The 17,873-nt window shown below is 46.9% G+C and overlaps 1 protein-coding gene across 1 annotated transcript; it reads right to left on the bottom strand.

The window, feature by feature from the left end:
• Positions 1-5,056: 5,056 nt before the first annotated feature.
• On the bottom strand, positions 5,057-17,856 carry ncstn (nicastrin). The gene is made up of 17 exons (XM_056595946.1): positions 17,716-17,856; positions 16,927-17,028; positions 16,201-16,324; positions 15,692-15,813; positions 15,159-15,304; positions 14,510-14,657; positions 13,395-13,507; positions 12,381-12,533; positions 11,394-11,498; positions 11,107-11,184; positions 10,657-10,826; positions 10,443-10,545; positions 9,186-9,284; positions 8,804-8,891; positions 8,363-8,526; positions 7,735-7,947; positions 5,057-6,336 (listed from the first exon to the last, which is right to left on the bottom strand). Exons 1-17 carry the CDS (start codon positions 17,771-17,773, stop codon positions 6,214-6,216), a joined length of 2,109 nt encoding a protein of 702 aa, XP_056451921.1. The 5' UTR covers positions 17,774-17,856; the 3' UTR covers positions 5,057-6,213.
• Positions 17,857-17,873: the final 17 nt, after the last annotated feature.

The following is a 17,873-nucleotide window of genomic DNA, read 5'->3' as shown; positions in this document are numbered from 1 at the left end:
CTGGAAGCCACTACAAGCCACTAAGGGCTTCGTCCGGTGTACCACCCTCCTCACGTTACCTAGTGTGCGCTGGTGGCATCCGTCATGTTCCTAGATAAGTACAGGGGCGCTGGAGACCTCGCTGCGCTGCGATCCAGCAGGCTGCTAGCGGACACGCCGGCCCCGTCCCAAGACTACCGGGGTCTCGTCCTGATCCTAGCCGGACTGTACCCCCCCCCCCCCTCCCCCCTCCTCAGAACCGAAAAAGTGAGTTTAGCCGACGCCATCCGGCGCAACAATAGCGGCCATATTGGATTACCGTGTTTTCACCAAACTTGTTTGCACTCTCCCTCTCCCACTCGCCCGGTCTCACATTCCCTCCCACACTCCCCCCGTCCCCCGGGTAACAGGGCCCCTTCCGCTGCCATGGCAATGAAAGAGAGTGTTCAGCTGTATGGGGATCGGAGGCTGACGGTTGCCGTGGAAACTTGACCCTGTGCCGCCCTCTGTCACTCGTAAGAAACGCATGCCCAGATATTCCAAAAATGAATTTTATTTTCTTAAGAGCCGGAATGACGGATGCAGGCCTGTCGTACGGTGGTTAATGGATAAAGGCCGGGCGCTGCCCACTGCCTTTGATTGGCCGCTTGTGGGAGATGGCCGGTGATGCGCTGCCCTATTGGGCTGCTGAATGAGGGTTAATGTGTGTTGTATAAACCCCACCCCCACCCCCAAATAAAATCCCATTGTACTCACTCGCTTCACTTCACGCCAGGCGAGAGAAAGTGTGAGAAACATCCGTGTCCTGCGTTCTGTGTTTCTTTTGGTTGCGCTCATGGATAGATGTATAATCCGTTTCGTTTCATGTTTCTTTGCTCTGTATGCGTTGATTTTAAGGGAGCTTCTGCATGCCTAGGAAAGCCTCTTTATCTGCCAGCCCCATCAAAATCTGCAGCATGTATTAGCTAGGTCCTTAGGGGCATACCAGAACCTGCAGTTTGAATCCATGACGGAAATGGCACATTACAGACATATGTTTAAAAAGTACGGCTTTTTCCTTTCACAATGATTCATCTGAAGCTAGATGGTTTAGGCTAAATGTAATAATTCCTTTATCTGCAGATAAACAATGTTAAAAGCGTATTTAGTCTAAAATTTCTAGAACACAGGAACTAAAATGTAATACGATTAACAGGCATGTGTTATAGCAATGAATAAATCCCTTCTATTGTCAAGACAAGCCTCATTCTCATAGAATACATAAGATGTACATGAACCCCACCCAGTATAATATTGGGATACGCAATAATCTTTGAAGGGCTAGCAAACTAAGCATGAATGCAACACTGCTACGAAGTCAACTTCAAATCCAATGTCGAAAGGCATGAACATGAGGCTACTTAAGAGCAACTAAATCACAAGTGCCTTGGAAGACGCAAATAAATGATACAACATACAAGTACACAGTAGAGCACCGTGGGGTTAGTCCCTGAAGGGAATGGAGCCAGGTTTTCCACGAGTCACCAAACACTAAAATCAGACACAGTGTAAAAGCCTGGAAGTGATAGTATGATGATCAATTACTACCCACTCCATATAGACCTATGAACAGAAATATTGATCAGATGGGTTAATGTTCATTCATTGCCCACGATGACTAAATGTACCCGTTTCAGGGCTGTGTTATAATGCTATGGGACTACATAGGAGGTCGATACGTCCTGCTCGAACTATAAACCGAATTACAAACACATCTACAAACCAAACTCCTGCTCCTGACAGAGATCAGCCAAACAACATATTGACCCGTTGGCCTCCACATTCTAAAACCTCCTGCATAGGACATATACACACATCCCTCTTTAAGGCAGTGCCAGAAAACATAATCGTTTTGTTTTTAAGAGCAGGGTGCCAACATCGCTTGTTAGAACAGATCGGGTTTCCAGGGGTTATCAGCTCCCAAATTACCAACTACTGAATACAAATAAACAGAACATGCTTTGACAGAGCCACTTCGTGTTCCCTTTGTTCCCCTTATTAGAATGTGCTTTTCGTTGAATCTAACAAGCTATAGCGCTGTGATCTGATTTCTCACGAGTTTGTGTGCTACCGGTTCTTTACATCATCCCACGGAACATGCATGGGGTGTCAGCCAGTTGGACCGAGGTGTAAATAAGATGGATGGTGCACTGGGAATGGCCTGGCCAGCCTCTGCTCTAAGAGGGTATGACAGCAACACTGCGTTTAGCGAGGTGTGGCCTGTCATTGGGGCCAGGTAGGGTTACCTATTCATCTCGGCGTCCTATGACCTAGTTAATGAGCTAATGCAGGAAATCCTCAGGTTGGCTTCATTGTCAATGCCAAGCCTAACTCCTTCAACAATTCTTAATTTAAACACACACAAGAAATGATGTTTAGAATCTAATGTGGATAAAATAGACTGGTGGTTATGGCCGCCCTCAAAGATACAAGACAAAGTGTGTCAATATCAACGTAGTGCGGTGTTTACTCACTCCTTCTGCGCAGGTTTTCCAACTGGGTTTATTGAAACACAGTAAACAGTGATCACTGGGTGACAAACGTTACCCCCAAATATCTATGTTGAAGCACATAGTTCATCTACAAAGGGAGAATTGGGATTTCCTCTCAAACCACCTCCTCAATACTTCAAGAAAAAGTTTGAATTTAAAAGAAAATACATTATTCTGGCCCATTGATCTCTTAGTGTTATGCACTGCAGAACCCCATTTTAACTTGGTTGTAGCCGATGTTGCACCCCAGTCCACTTGGCTGCGTCTGTGTGTGGTCTTTGTTGGGGGACATATGACGATGTCGCTCTTGAACAGAGTTTCGGAAATAACTGTATGATAAGAGATGGCCAGTAAGGGAGAAAGGTGGTCTGCAGATTCATTTTCACACTTTGCTATCCACAGAAATGCTAAGTGGCCTGATAGGTTGCACACGGCGATAGATTTGTTGACCACACAGAGGATGTGTTGTGTTGAACCAGGTCTCCCTCGTCAATCAGTCATAGGAGTCACTCAGGCGTGATTCAAATTGTTGACGCTGTATGGCTCGCATAGTTGCAAAGATACATAATGTTTAACCTTGTGGGATACGGAGTCAGTTAGAAACCGCACAACCAGCTCAAGAAAGCCTAGAAGAAGGCGCAACAAATGTCATGTAATAAAACCTTAAAATGTATGTTCTTAACCATTAATAACAACGTTAAACACAGAATGAAACTAAATTGCCATTATCACAATCACTGCACCTTGTTTACTATTAATAACAATGTGAATACATTAAACAAACATGCAGTAATCCAAATCACTAACGTAGTAAACACATATATGCCCTTCATTACAACGTAGGGCTTATATTCCACAATTCATGAACATTTAATTTAAAACTTCAAAGTTAATTTAAATCGACAATTGAGGAGTTGTTTTTTTTTAAGTGTCTAGGTGTCATTCAACCTATTAGGTCAGTGGCACTGGACCGAACAGCTGCAACAGTTTAAGTCTACAGTGAAACGACGACAACCCCATTTGAGGGCTGATGTATACCAACTGTGAAAATAAGTTTGCGCCCATCCAAGCTCCGCTGGGGAAAGGGCCAGTCAGGGGACGAGGGCCACACACACACACACACACACACACACACACGCACGTGAAAAAAAAGACAACTGCCACTGTCAACTTTTGCGCCCACATGGGAGAACAAATGTAACAGGTGTGTAGCGTACACATCGGGCGCGGTTGAGTCAACAAGGTCGGTTGGTTGGTTGGTTAGTCAAGTTACTGTCCGTCCTGGTGATGCGGCGACTGGCCGAACATCAGGGGCTCTTTCTTTCAACGTTATCAGATCATTTACACACCAAAAAGTGCTTCAATGGCAGGAAGTGGCCAATTACAGGAGAGATGGATGCTCGAATATATTGGATTCCTTGACGCAACTGCAGAGCATTTTTTCATTTTGGCACATGTCTGGGCCCAATGGCCTAGGAAGACTTAAAATCACCATGTCCCAGTTACAATAGCAAATGTAAAACTATTTGACTAACGTCTCGCATAGGCTGTTACAATGGAAATACTGCTTACAATAACCCTGCTATTAATTCGGTGGAGTGCTGCTCGTAACGTTTCGTGAGGCTGGGAGAAGCCACAGTTTGGTAGAACAGCCCCGAGGGTGTGCAATAAATTATACGTCTTGAGATCTCCACATTTGGGGTAATGTCGCGCTAGCCCAGACCCGGGCGACGGGGGGAGGCTAGCTAATGTTAGCTGTAAAATAATGTACAACCTTATACCACCGACCTATTAAGGACGGTTTAATCGCCAAATAATGTGCTTAAAGGAGGCATTCGGAGACGACCACAAAAAAGGAGGGTCCTGCGAGGGAGACAATAGAAGAGACTCGCAGCAGGCCCCAACAGTCGCGCACTGATGCGATATTATCCGAGGGATCATTTCGCTTTCTCCCCCTTTCCATTTTGAAATGGGACGGCCTGGGAGAAATGAATGGATTCGCTGCGATAGGCGGGCTTCAAAGGGAAATAAACGTTTAACCTAAGCATATTCGGTTTTTTTGCTTCAACGAGAGGGTCATCTGCTCGGTACCACACACTCGACCCGGTCAGAAGAGCGACGTGGCCTGGTTGAAAACAATAGGGCCGATGAGGGGTCCTAAAGTTCCCTGCCGCTGCTGGCTCTCGTCTGCAACCATTGCGTTCTCCCGACTATTGTTTGGGAAACACGAGACCCTCGCGACACGAATTGGTGGTTTCCTTGACTTTACATCGGCGCGAAATAACACAAGTAGAACTCGCCCGATGTGATCTCCGAACAATTCTAAAAGTAAATGTATACTTACTCGCTCCGGTATGTCCATTCAGGTAATTTCTTACTTTCCACTTCTTTCCACTCAACCGTACTACTGTGCGCGCCCCGCCTCCGGTGTGTTAGGCCCCTCCTCCGGTGGGTTAGGCCCCTCCTCCCTCGCTCTTTGGGTCTTGGGGAGGGGATCGCAATGAAATCCCGACCCACCCTCTTTCCGTGCGATGTGAAGCTTACATGAAGTACAAATGTATTGTGGTCAAATACGTTTGGGTTGAATCAAAAATGTTTGTTGAATTGGTAAAGCATATGCAAATGGTCGTTATCTGTGGGTTGTATTCAACCTAAAATGTATTCACCAATCAATGCAGAGAAAGACTCAAATCCCATTCATTCGCTTTATTGTCAAGCCTTAAGGCATAAATCATCATAATAAACATTGGGTCTGATTCGTTTGAAACATCCTGAATACGTTTTAAATGGCATGGCATCTCGATTTTTTTTTATGTATTTATATCAATTATAGAAACATTCCAAAAATTGCTTAACCAAAGACAACACATTTGAATGTTAGGATCCCAACACATTTGAACATTTAATCCCTTGAAATTGAAGATGATTGCAAAGTAACAGAAAAAAAAGAGCACGGCTATCATTTTTATATTGGGACTTCGGAATGATTCATTTTAAAATGCTAAAAAACTTCTTAAATTCCTAGTCAGGTGCAACAATTAAGTTTTCAACCAAATCCAGATTTTTACATTTGTTTATTTTAGCATCTTAATCACACACACAAACACACCCACTTATACAGATCACTAACTCTGACACACACACACACACACACACACACACACACACACACACACACACACACACACACACACACACACACACACACACACACACACACACACACACACACACACACACACACACACACACACACACCAAAAAACATGAATTGAAATACAAAACATGGAAAATAAAAACTTCATTGGGAACGGGATCAATTACAGGAGCATGTCCGCCAGATGTTACACCAGTGGCGTGTTCTATTCTGATGAGATCAAACGCATCCCGGCCTATCCAATGCGATCCAGTATCAACGTCGGGTCATAACGTCCCAGTTCAACTGAGTGAGTCCGTGTGCTGAATCTTAGTCTAAAAAAAACCCTCCATCGACTTCTCCGTGTACCAATTTCCTACGGGATTTTTAAATAAATAAAAGAAGAAAAAAGAAAACACGAAGAAAAAAAACTAATCAAAACGAGGTTGGGTTCTGTAGAGGGACGTGCAAGCAGTAGTAATGGTGGTCGCACCAAGTGGTCGCGGGGTCGAGTCCCATCGCGCCCCCCCCCACCAATGAGGTGTTGGAGTGGGCAGGGGCGGAGCTTCAGTAGGTGGCGTTGGCTGGCTCGCGGCCGGAGCTGAACAGGAAGTCGGCCTTGGCGTTGACGAAGAAGGTGATCAGGAGGGAGAGGAGCAGCACGGCCAAGCCCACGCCCAGGGTCAGCATCTAGGGACACACGCAGGGGGGCGTTGGCAGCCTGGTTCTAAAGAGCTTTTTGTACGTCTGTAGTTGCATTATAGGAGTTCAAACATTGATTTCAAACCAGACGTTTTTCAATTTGTGACGCAATACGTTTATTCCTTTTATAAATTGTTTAACTGACAACAAAACGGCACTGGTTCAGCATGCCGCTATTGTATCAGATGACCATTATCCCAACATCATCATGCAGTAAGTAAGGGCTAATCACCGAGAGGCAGGGCAATAAACAGTTTGATATGCCCGGCTCGTGGATGGCTTACCGCCCGAGACGATAACCTTCCACGAGCCGGGCATATCAAACTGTTTATTGCCCTGCCTTGAGGTGATTAACCCGTTTATCTACTTCTTGCTCGCCAACATAATAAAACAATTCAAATACTTTAATAATTATGTTTTTTCTTATTCGTATTGCATGCTTATTAAATTTATACTCTGTTTGAGTTCATCTCCCTCAAAAAGTAGTCCCCTTTAATTACAATCGATCAAACATGTTTTGGACACCTCGAAGGGCATATCACGCTTATACCATGGTCACTTGCCAAAGAAAATAAATGAATAAAACATTAATATATATTTTCATGCGTTTTACAATCCAAATATAAAGTTTTTACAAGCCATAATTTAGTTTCCTTGGTAACGCCTCAGAGTTTGACTAATACCTGAAACAATCATTACCCTCCCGTAAGGTTCTTATGCAACGGAAACGTTGTTCACTCCATGAGCCAGAGAGCCAACGTTATGGATGGTACATATTTATAATTCGAAATTCGTCCCAGCCTTTATATCACAGATACTTTAGGGTATAAATATAACCGCGTTGTCTGATTAATACATTTTTCACAATTTACCAGCTCTCGTTTTGGAGGCTGATCAGACAATTTGACTGGAACTACTTAGCAGGAGTCCATATATCAGGGATTAATGGTCACCCTGCAGCCAATCAGAATCGAGTATTCCAAGCGGCGTATTGATCTACTATTTGATGACGCTGTGCTCAGTCAGCAGCAAGTAGAACCAACAAGTCAGCGGGCAACCTGCCGGGTTAATGCCCTCCTCCCAGCCAATCAGAATCTAGCATTCTTAAACGAAGCAGAATAAAGTCAAGTAAACCACGGCAGCAGAGATTATGAGGCGGCCTCAGCGCAGGGCAACTCAAACGATGGCCAAACCTGCCGTGCACCTTAGCAGCAACGAGTGTCTAACCCGTCACGATCGGAAAACTCTCCGAACCGAGTCAAGCGATTTAATAAACAACCGCAGTGCCGTCAACATGAGCAGGCTCCACCTGTTCCTATCGTCAGTAGATTAGGGGAGAGAGCGGGACCAAACAACAACAACTACTACTAGGAGGGCGTGGCCTACCTCCAGGTCGTGGCCGGCCACCAGGAAGATGCGCGCGTTGATTTTCTTCCAGCGCGACTCGCTCCACGTCGAGTAGGTGGACGAGTTGAACTCTCCGAGCAGGAAGGCCGGGGACTCTGCCCGGGCGAGTCTCGTCGTAGAACGGACGCAGTACCCTGCCGGCTCCGTGGCGTTCGGGGGGGTCACGCCTCGCACCCAGGTGTACGAGTTAATCTGGGGGGGGTGGGGGGGGGGGGGGGGGGGAGTGGTTGGATATTACGAAACCAACTGCAAATGCAAATGTTTACACTTTCATTGTCTTCAGAGGAAGTTGGACGTTTTTATACTGCGGTGCATGCAACTTGGTCTTCACATATAAGATTCTACACGTTTCAACTCATATACAGAATATTAAAAAGACAAGGAAGTCCCGGTGTATGAGGGTAGCCCTGCCCTCCACTCAATGAACAACTCTTTTTTGGAATACTACGTCACATTATGTCACGTTGTCTCGTCTTAACCCAATAGGGCTTCGACCGTCAAACGAGATAAAGGCATTCAAAAGCCGGAAGAGAAAATAAACATGTACTCGGCTGGTTTCCTAGGACATCAAACCCTTCTCTGAGGCGACGGGCGTGGCTCTCCTTACGTCTGTGCTGTCCGCCGCGTCCTCGAACTTGCCGGAGCTGCTGCAGTTCTCTCTGCTGACGTTGACGGCCGTGCCCGTGAGGTTGGCGAACACGTAGCTCACCAGTTTGGTGGAGCTGTTGGAGTTAAAGTTCACCCCCACGTAGTGCTCCGGGGGAAAATCCCCTGCAGAGAGGGGGAAACGATAGAAAACAAAATCAATAGAGATCGCTTTTCTTGTTACAGGAAAGAGTGCAAAGTTTGTTATTGCCGACATCCTGGAACCACCGACACAAACACACGCATAACAGAAATACTAGATAGACCCGGAGTATCTGATTAATGGATAACAAAGGTTAAGCCGGACGACGTAAGCACCAATCTGCTCATCGCTTGAAAGGTGATTTAGACATTATTCCCTAAAACACGATGGCAGTGTTTTTATTCAACTGGTCCAACTCACTCAGTGCTGGCAGATCCTCAGGGCTAACTATGGCTTCGAACCAGGGGTTTTTGGTCTGGATCAGGAATCCGTAAAGCATGTGAGCCACCTGGAGAAACAGAAGGGGAGAGCGGTGGATTCAAATGTTATCCCTTATCTTAACTCCTGCAGGCATGACAAAGAGAAGGGCTGACCACACACACACACACACACACACACACACACACACACACACACACACACACACACACACACACACACACACACACACACACACACACACACACACACACACACAGGGAATCCGATCTTTCTCCACAACTCTCAAACCTCCCCCATAGCCACTTGAACCCCGTGCTGCAGCGTCATAATGCCTGGAGCGCGGTGGGTCCCCTGTCCTTACCGTCAGCTCGTCCGCGTTGATGCCCGCCAGCCTCTCTTCGGCACCGCCCGCCTGCCGGTACAGGGTTCGCGCCGCCAGGGTGGCCACCTTCGCTAGACCCTGATGGAGACATTGTTTAACGGGGGGGGGAGGGGGAATCCATCACGGAACCATCGCTCAAGCACCACAGCAACGGCCCAGCCAGGGCTGGTCGGCCTGTTGTCCGCCAAAACATTTACATTTTAAGTCTAGCAGATGCTTTTATCCAAAGCGACTTAAAACAGTTAATGCACACATGGACAGAGTCGACCACGCAGCTCGTCAGGAGCAGTTAGGGGTGAGGCGTCTCGCTCAGGGACACATCGACAACCAGCTAGGAGGAGCCGGGGATCGAACTAGCAACCTACCGGTTACCAACAAACCCGCTTTACCTCCTGAGCTAAGCCGACCGCGAAAAGGGGATGGGGTTATTATCGCACAGAATGATCTCACAACATGTGTTGTTTCCGAACAGCCCTGTAAGTCGTCCAGCTACAGAAGGCTTTGCCGTGCTTTGTGACAGGCAGAGCCGGCTCTCCCTTGCGCTACGAGGAGACGAGCTTTGGTCTTTACGTGAACAATAGTGACGGGTCGTTTGCGACCGAGTCAGTTCGAAGGAACGACTCTTTAACAAGAATTTACCGACCTGATGCCACGGTTCACTTCTCTCTCATTTGTTCATTCGTTCGTTCGTTTTCCCACGGAGTCGACCAGTGGCTGTGTTCACTGTTAAGTTAGCAGAGTGGTGAGGAGGGGCTGAGACGAGAGCCAGCCAATCACATGCTGTCGTCTGTTGAGCCTAGGATGCTGTCGTCAAATTTTAGCCAGTGAGAGACAGGAATGCATAGCAGGTTGTAAGGGTCGCAGGGTCTCGTTCAGTCAGTCACTCGTTCTTGGCAAGTGGTATGGCTCCGCTCGAGGTGAATATACACATTAGCCACTGTTGTCTATGAAGTCGCAGCTATGTTTTTGCCTTGAACTACTGTGTTGCGTTGACCGTTTGCACGATCGTTTGAGAACGAGGAGCCGAGAACCGTGCGTTCCATGACTCACCGCTATAGACGGTGTACCGGAAACACGACGAACGAACAAACAAACAAACGATTCTAAACTAATCTTCTTGGCGAAATGACTGACGCATAATGAATCAGGGAAAATAAATCCATCACTTGTGAACAAGGGCAGGGTTGCATTTCTGCTTGAATACCGATTCACTCAGCGGAACGGTGTAGACCGTACCTTGGCGGTGTCCGTGACGTAGTTGAACTGCTCCTCGGGGGACAGGCCAGCTGGGAACGTCAGGTTGAGGTACTCGGCGTTATCGTACATGCTCTCGAAGAAGCTGGAGAACGAAGATCACACATGGAGGTCAATGTCACACAGGCACGAGTTTACTTGGACAATCACACCAATAGCGTACCCGTTTGGATATACCGAATGTCGTTGGACTCACCTGTTTGTGAAGCTGGTGCGGTGATCGGTGAGGACGACGCCAGGGATTGGCTGAGCTCGAAGGAAGCGCTGGAAAGAGGCGGGAGGAAGGGGCTGAGAGACATCCGGCTCACCCAATGAGATGTTCAGGCTGGTGGCGACCGACCTGAAGATGGCAGTGAGGTTCTTCACCTGAAACAGAGTATATTTGGCAATATTATACAAAGTAATCTATACTTCAGAAACCAACTGCAATTAGCTACACAGTGCTGTGATGTTGTTGTAGGTTCATCGACTTTGTGGCACATATTATTCAGAGCAACCAGTGTCAAGGAATGCCCTGAACCGCTTGAAGGCTCTGGTAGACTCTACGTTATCCCTGAAGTGGGTTTTGTGGGTGAGGGGAGCATACAGAATAAATCGCAAACAGCAGAAAGGAAAGAAAAGCTTTTGATAGAGCCTAGCTACAGACCTCTGTTTCAATACTGTCGTTCCTCCTGGAGACGGGGTCAGTATGGACCCACAAACCTTCACTGGCGTGAAGGCCCACCTGTGAATGCACAAAACCGCCTACATCAACACCTCTCCAACGCATCATGATGGAACAAACATCCAAGTCTGACTATTGAATTCGTTGCAATGACTGAATTCCATATTATATTAACACATCAATGCGTAGCACGTTCTAAGATACAATAACACAGCAAGACATATGACCGAAAAAACGACAACATACAAACAAAAGCTTGTAAGGCATACCTGTCCAATCTCCACAAGAGAGTGAATGTTGTCCAGGTCAATGGGGAATTTATCTCCCTGCATGTCGTACACCATCCGCGAGCTGCCGATGTAGTCGAAGGATTCCTGCCGATGGAAACAGGAAAAGGTTACATAAATGTAAATGGACGGCATTTATATAGCGCTTTCCTAACAATTGGCCACCCAAAGCACTTTACAATATTCCCTCGCATTCACCACTCACACATTCACACACCGACGGCGGAGTCAACCATGCAAGGTGACAATATAACGTGTGGCTTAAGGGGACTTTCAACCAAATAGCTTGTCGACCGTGCTGGGACTTAAAGCTAGATTCTTGATTTTGCATAGGAGTTATGTTGTTGTAAGACTCCATGGACCATGGCTGGTCTGCAGCATTAGATAGAGGGGAGACAGGGGTTGCTTTGGTTACCTCACATCACATCCTCGTAAAAAAAACCTCATCATGCCGGAAAAATAACAGCTTCAGCTCTGCCTGCGGCAGACGAGTCGCATTGAGTGAGTGGGTAGAGCTTGGCGATTAATCGATTTTTAATCGTAATTCAAATGAATGGTTCAGGACAATTTTTTAAAAAGCAAAAACAATTATGAAAAAAAAAAGAAGTATTTTAAAGAGTAAGATATCAACATGGCAGCATGCGCTGAAAAGATTGCGTGTGTAGAGTTTGCCTAAAAAGTCTGCGGCAACCAAAAGCAGCAGCACAACACATTTACTCCAACATCTTAAACTGAGGCCCGCAGCCGAGTGGGAGATGCGTGTTATTTATTTAGCTTTTGTTAATCATCGCTATTCTTCAAATAAAATCCAAACTTAAAAAAATATATACGTGTAATTCATAGAAAAAATTAAATTGATTAAAATCGGTAAATCAAGGTTTGGTCTGAGACTCTATTTGAGGCCAAAGGGCCCCGCCCACCCGCCCCGTGTAGGACGGAGGCCAGCGGGCCGGGACAGTGTGCACCCACCCCCTGGAAGAAGGCGTAGAGGATGGTGCGTGGCGGGGGGGCCTCCCGGGTGACGTTGGCGAGCGCCCCGGCGGCGGCGAGCAGCGTGATGAAGCCCGACGTGCCGCTGTCCGCTCCCAGGCTGATGCCGTGGAAGAACGCCCGGCTGTCCAGCTGCCCACGCCACGCCACGCGACCAGGGGAGGAGCGCCGGGACGGGGGAGACGGGGGGGGGGGGGGGGGGGGGGGAAGACGGGGGGAGGAGAATAATGTTATAAGAATAATAATGAAGAACTTATTGGTAACCCTATTTGCGCCAACCTCAGCGTCGTCCTATCTTGCTCTGTTCTCCTGGGGGCGACCGATGGATCGGTTCACGCCCAGCGTCACAGCAACAGCTGGGAAGACGTTGAGGGCTCTGTCAGCCTCATAGTGATGGGAGCATACATAATGCACTGCCACGAAGTTTGCTTGTGACTCAAGAAAAGCAAAGGGGAAGGGAGAGACAAGGGATATAAGGAAGAGAGAGAGAGAGCCGGAGAAGACGAGCGATGGGAGCGAGTGGTGTGGAGGTAAGGTGGGGGGGGGAGAGGAGATGATATCTCAGTGAAGCACGTCAGTTTGACTTGTTGCAGCCTATTTGACGGCAACATAAATCCCACATTGGCCGCGTGACACGCACAAAGGAATGCAGCTAATCCAACGGCTTGGCCTTCGTTTTAATTCTGCTGCCGCACACTTTATCAGGCTGGGATCTGGACGCCTCGTTTAGAGGATAGAATTTATAAATTGTTACAGGCAGTGTTCCTGCTGCACTCGGCCTCATTCGTAATCTTGAGTTCTGAGGCTTTGAGTGAGACTCGCTGACTTGCTCGTTTCTGGATCCACAAGGAGAGTGTGGAACAACGCTGACGTCTAGCACGGTTAGTGTGGCAGCCTTAACGCAGTAATAGGGGGGCTACAGCAAAGGAAGGGGGGCACACATACAACCGGCGGGGGGGGGCAGAGGGACGGCTGCGAGGGGACGGCACTCACCCTGGCGGCGGCGATGACGACCGTCTCGTTCTCGCTGTGCCCGCTGGCGGAGTTGTTCAGGCCCTTGGTGGAGCCCCACACGTTGTAGTTCCCCAGCGGGTCGCACACTTGCTCTGAAATCAGCGAGACAAAACAATCAGCAGCTGTGATGAGGACTCAGAAGATGTGATGCTGTGACTGTAAAGTTCCTACATGGACACAACGATACATGTTGTATGTGACGTATCCTAGTGGGCTCACGGATGCCTGGCATGTCCTTTAAGCTACGGTAGGCTATTTGTTTTAGAAGTAGTCATTTCAATATTTGTTGAATTTCCTTACATCCTGACAGCAATCAATAAGTCAAGGGCTCCGACAGAAAAAAGGAAAAAATAAACTCTGGTATCTGTGGCTGTTGGCAGCCTGCAGTGAGCCCTTCCACTTCTTTAATACGGGGTTAGTGATCAATAATTCAAATCAGGGTTCAATAACTTGCGGGCCGACCCGTCTGTCTACCTGGTAGCTACCTGGCGACCTGCGGTCACTCTGCCCGTGTATTCAGCGCACAAGCCTGGAGTCCTTCATAAACCAGGTAGACCTAGTGCTAAAGCAGAGTGGTCACGTGTTTTGGGGTGGCGGTTTGGAGGCCTAAAGGGAGGGGGAGGGGGGGGGGGTATTTTTTCAGTTGTATACTTTCAAAATCTGGCTCACTCTAGGGGGCGGCTCCAAATGCCCTAGTGCTTGGTGATTAATCGAATTTTGATCACGATTTCAGCGTCAAACGATCACAAAACGAATACAATCGAGTTTCCAAAATATATATATTTTTTATAGAAGGTTCAGAACATCTGGATACCTATCTGTGCATTATTTTAGACTTTTTTAAGGCGAAATTTCAAAGTTCTCAGTTAAAAAGTATTTTTGGGAGAGACATGCTGAATAAATACGTCATGTTTTGAAACCCAAAAATAATCGTTTGAATAATCGTGATTTCTATATTGATTGAAATATGGGATTATGATTTTTTTCCCCATAATTGAGCGTCCCTAACAATGCCCTCGCCCAGCTTTAAGTCCGGCCCACGGACCTCCACCTGTGAAAGGCTGTAAAGAGGGTTAGTCAGGAGGGGCGCGTACCCGGGTTGAGGCTCAACCCGCTGGTGTCACTCCGCCGCATGCAGGTGACCGTGTCGGTGACGGCGCTCATGTGGGAGGAGAGCTCCATGGCACACAGCGGGTAGACGGGCACGCTGCCGTTCACCGCCCGGTTGTGGTCCATATAGCACTGGGGACACATGCACGCATGCAACATGTTACACACACACACACACACACACACACACACGTAGGGCTTTGCACACCATCAATGTATTTGGTAGGTGACACTCGGCCATATTGATAGGACCGTAGTACGGTTGAAATCATACGTTTTGTTTCCCCGCGGCTCACATGAGAAACGCCTGGTGGTCAAAACACAACAACTCTCCCCATAATGCCAGATGAATCATACTTAATATATGACTATATTCAACTAATGAATTGACTGATTAACCATAAACAAAAAACATTTCTACAGCCATGACAACCAACATTCCAACGCTCCTTTGCTTACAAAACGGAGGCGCTCATTGCAACGTGGCGTTGCAACGTACTCTCACCTGCCTCAAAGGAACAGCCTCGTTTGGACTAAGACACACCTGAGGATGTGTCCAGTAACACCAGAGTCACCGCTCAACGCTGAAACTGTTGACCTGCTCAACCAACCAGCGCCCGGCCGCGCACCCACCTGTCGTATGACCTCAGTGCCGTTGTCGTCCTTCAGGGAGAAGATGGGGAAGCTGAACTCCTCGTAGGAGAGGCCGTTCCCATTCGGGTTCCACATCGTCCCGTTGCAGTGAGCCAGGGCGGGGTCGTAGCTCTCAGAGTAGACACCTGGGGGGGGGGGGGGGGGGGTTGGCATCGGGGCATGGTGACGTAAGTAGCTGCCTTAAAAAGGTCCCATGACACGTCACCAGGTGTGGGTTGATTAGCCGTTACAAGCCGTTTTGAAAATCTGCCCCTTATGACATCACAAGTGGGCGTGTCCACCATGATGTACGCTGGATAGATCAGTCTACCAGCCTACCCGGTGGACTGTAGCAAACGTTGCTCATCTACCCGTCACACATCCAGGTGGACACGCCCACCTGTGATGTCATAAGGGGCAGATTTCGAAAAGGGCTTGTAACGGCTAATCAAACTCACACCTGGTGGCATGTCATGGGCCCTTTAAGACACCAACGTATGTGCTAACGGTTGCCCCCCGTTGGTGTAGCCCACCTGTGTTCTCATTGGGGCAGGTGGTGTGTGGAGAGAAGGCCCCGACTGGATTTGAGTTGGGCTTTATCACGGCAACGCCCGCAATGCGACCGGAGGCGTTTTTCAGCTTCATCATGACGTCCCTGCAAGGGATAGGGTGGGGGAACCATGGAAACACAGGAAAGATCACACCTGGAGCTGTCACTATGGAAACATACTGTATATTTAACCCAACTTTTATGCATGTTACAGAAGTTAAAAAAGAGTACAAGTGTTTTATTGTGATTTGTTATGTAAGAATATAGCTGGAGAAGCAGTTGGCAGACGTTGGTGCCAAAAAAAACTCAGATAAAATTTGTTTTGTATCGGAATTGTGCATGGCTATACAAACAGCAAGTGTTTGTTGATAACGTGGAAAAACATGGATAATCCTCACGTATGTTTAGCGAACAGAGTTGAATTTCTGTGCAAAGAGGATTGCAAAATGACAAATTGATTTTCAGATGATTGGTTGATGAGAATTCACGTACCTGTTGAAAAGATGAGATTCCAGGATGACCATATATGGAGGATTGTTTCCAGTGGTCAGGACATATTCTAAATTCTGCTCCGACTCCAAAAAGTGGATCACCCCCACATCCCCACCTAGGGAGGCTGCCAACACAAACAGTGATTTAAACCCTGTCGTTGAACCAAGTGTCTTCTTACGTTGAACAAATTAACCCACGCCCTGATTTTATGTGATTAAATCATACACAAGGAGATTATACAGCAATGTTGCTTTTTCATCTTTAATTAATCCAGAGCATTATTTTCTAGTGTGATACCAATATCTGTGCTTCCTATTTTTCGATTTAACAAAATGTTCCAACTGTGGAAGACTAGACAGGAAACAACAGAGACAGAATGTTCTGAAGATAGGTAAGGTGGGAGCAATTGCATACAAAATCTATACAAACAGAAGTCTGTTGTAGGTCAAAGGCTTTAAAAACACATTTGTGAAGGTTTTACAGTGGGGTAGCGAGATTGCATACAAACAGACACTACATCTGTGAGACAGCATAAAGCAGTACTACATCTTACCCGGAACTATCCCTCTTCTATCTTAGAGGAAAGGTTGACCGAGTTACTTGATTGGGTGGAATAGAGACTCCAGCTTTCTGTATCACATGACCATCAAACATCTGATGTGGGGAAGGGAGGGGGGGGGGAAAAGTCAGTTGACGCGTGCATGATCAGATTGTTACTTGACTTACACTGGCAGCCTATTTGATGCGTCGCATTGAGCAACCTGACACACGGCACAGTGTCGTTGAGATTGATGTAGATTTTCTGTTCAACCGAATTACAGCTCACACCTGGAGAGGACAAATGTGTAACGCAAATACCAGTTTGAATCAGGCGATATTATACCAAACAATGGTAAAAGTAATGCATCTTTCAATGACTCCATGTTCAAATCATCCAATAAAGTTGCTGTGGACAAATGGCATTTAAAAAGTATCCATTACAGTGGTTTGAGGCCAATGCCATTTTAAATCGGAGAAGGCATCCATATCAATTCAAAGTATAGCAGCGGTATTCAGTTCGTACAACATGTTTTATAGTACTTCATGGCATCAATGGTTGAGATCTCTTATGCATAGTTCATGAGGGCCTCTACAGAGAATCACGCGGATGCCGGATTGTGCTGAAGGCGCTTTGAGTCTGTGGGATCGGCTTCTTGGAGAGGTGGAGATGACCAACAAAAGAAAGTCCATGAAATCACTGAACGATCTTTTAGTAATAAAGCCCATTCCGGCGATTGAACACATTTAGCATTATTATACGACGACTAACTTCTAATACACTGTACACGGGATGTAATAGTGAAAACAAGGGAATTCATTGAGAAATGTAGCATACAGGCAAGTTTTCGTTAGCTCCCCCAAGCAGCTAGTGTTAAGGAGATGAACCTTACCGGTTAAAACTGAAACATATCAGGTAAACAGCGGGGGTAGACAAGAACACCACAGTTCGTTCAACACAAGCAGATACTTTCTTACCATAAAAAAGACCACAAAGTAACAAGTGTATAATCCATTTGGTTGATATCAAATCCATCTTCCTGGTTTGTGAAACAAAAAAAACAGGAAGTGTTAACGTGAGAATCGTCCGGGCGACGACTTTGGTTCCGCTTGGAATTATACGGTAATACATTTCT

The sequence above is a fragment of the Gadus chalcogrammus genome, chromosome 8 (genome assembly GCF_026213295.1).
Source record: "Gadus chalcogrammus isolate NIFS_2021 chromosome 8, NIFS_Gcha_1.0, whole genome shotgun sequence".
NCBI classification, from domain to species: domain Eukaryota; kingdom Metazoa; phylum Chordata; class Actinopteri; order Gadiformes; family Gadidae; genus Gadus; species Gadus chalcogrammus.
The sequence above is the reverse complement of the archived record's forward strand: the minus strand, read 5'-3'. Positions and strand labels throughout refer to the sequence as shown.

What these genes read in the sequence shown, in the direction of transcription:
- ncstn (XM_056595946.1), bottom strand. Translation starts at nt 17,773, where the DNA reads ATGGATTTGATATCAACCAAATGGATTATACACTTGTTACTTTGTGGT. An exon ending in GAATCTCATCTTTTCAACAG is followed by an intron (nt 15,814 to 16,200) that starts GTACGTGAATTC and finishes TATCCCTTGCAG; the next exon opens with GGACGTCATGATGAAGCTGA. An exon ending in ACGCGGCGGACAGCACAGAC is followed by an intron (nt 7,948 to 8,362) that starts GTAAGGAGAGCC and finishes CACCCCCCCCAG; the next exon opens with ATTAACTCGTACACCTGGGT.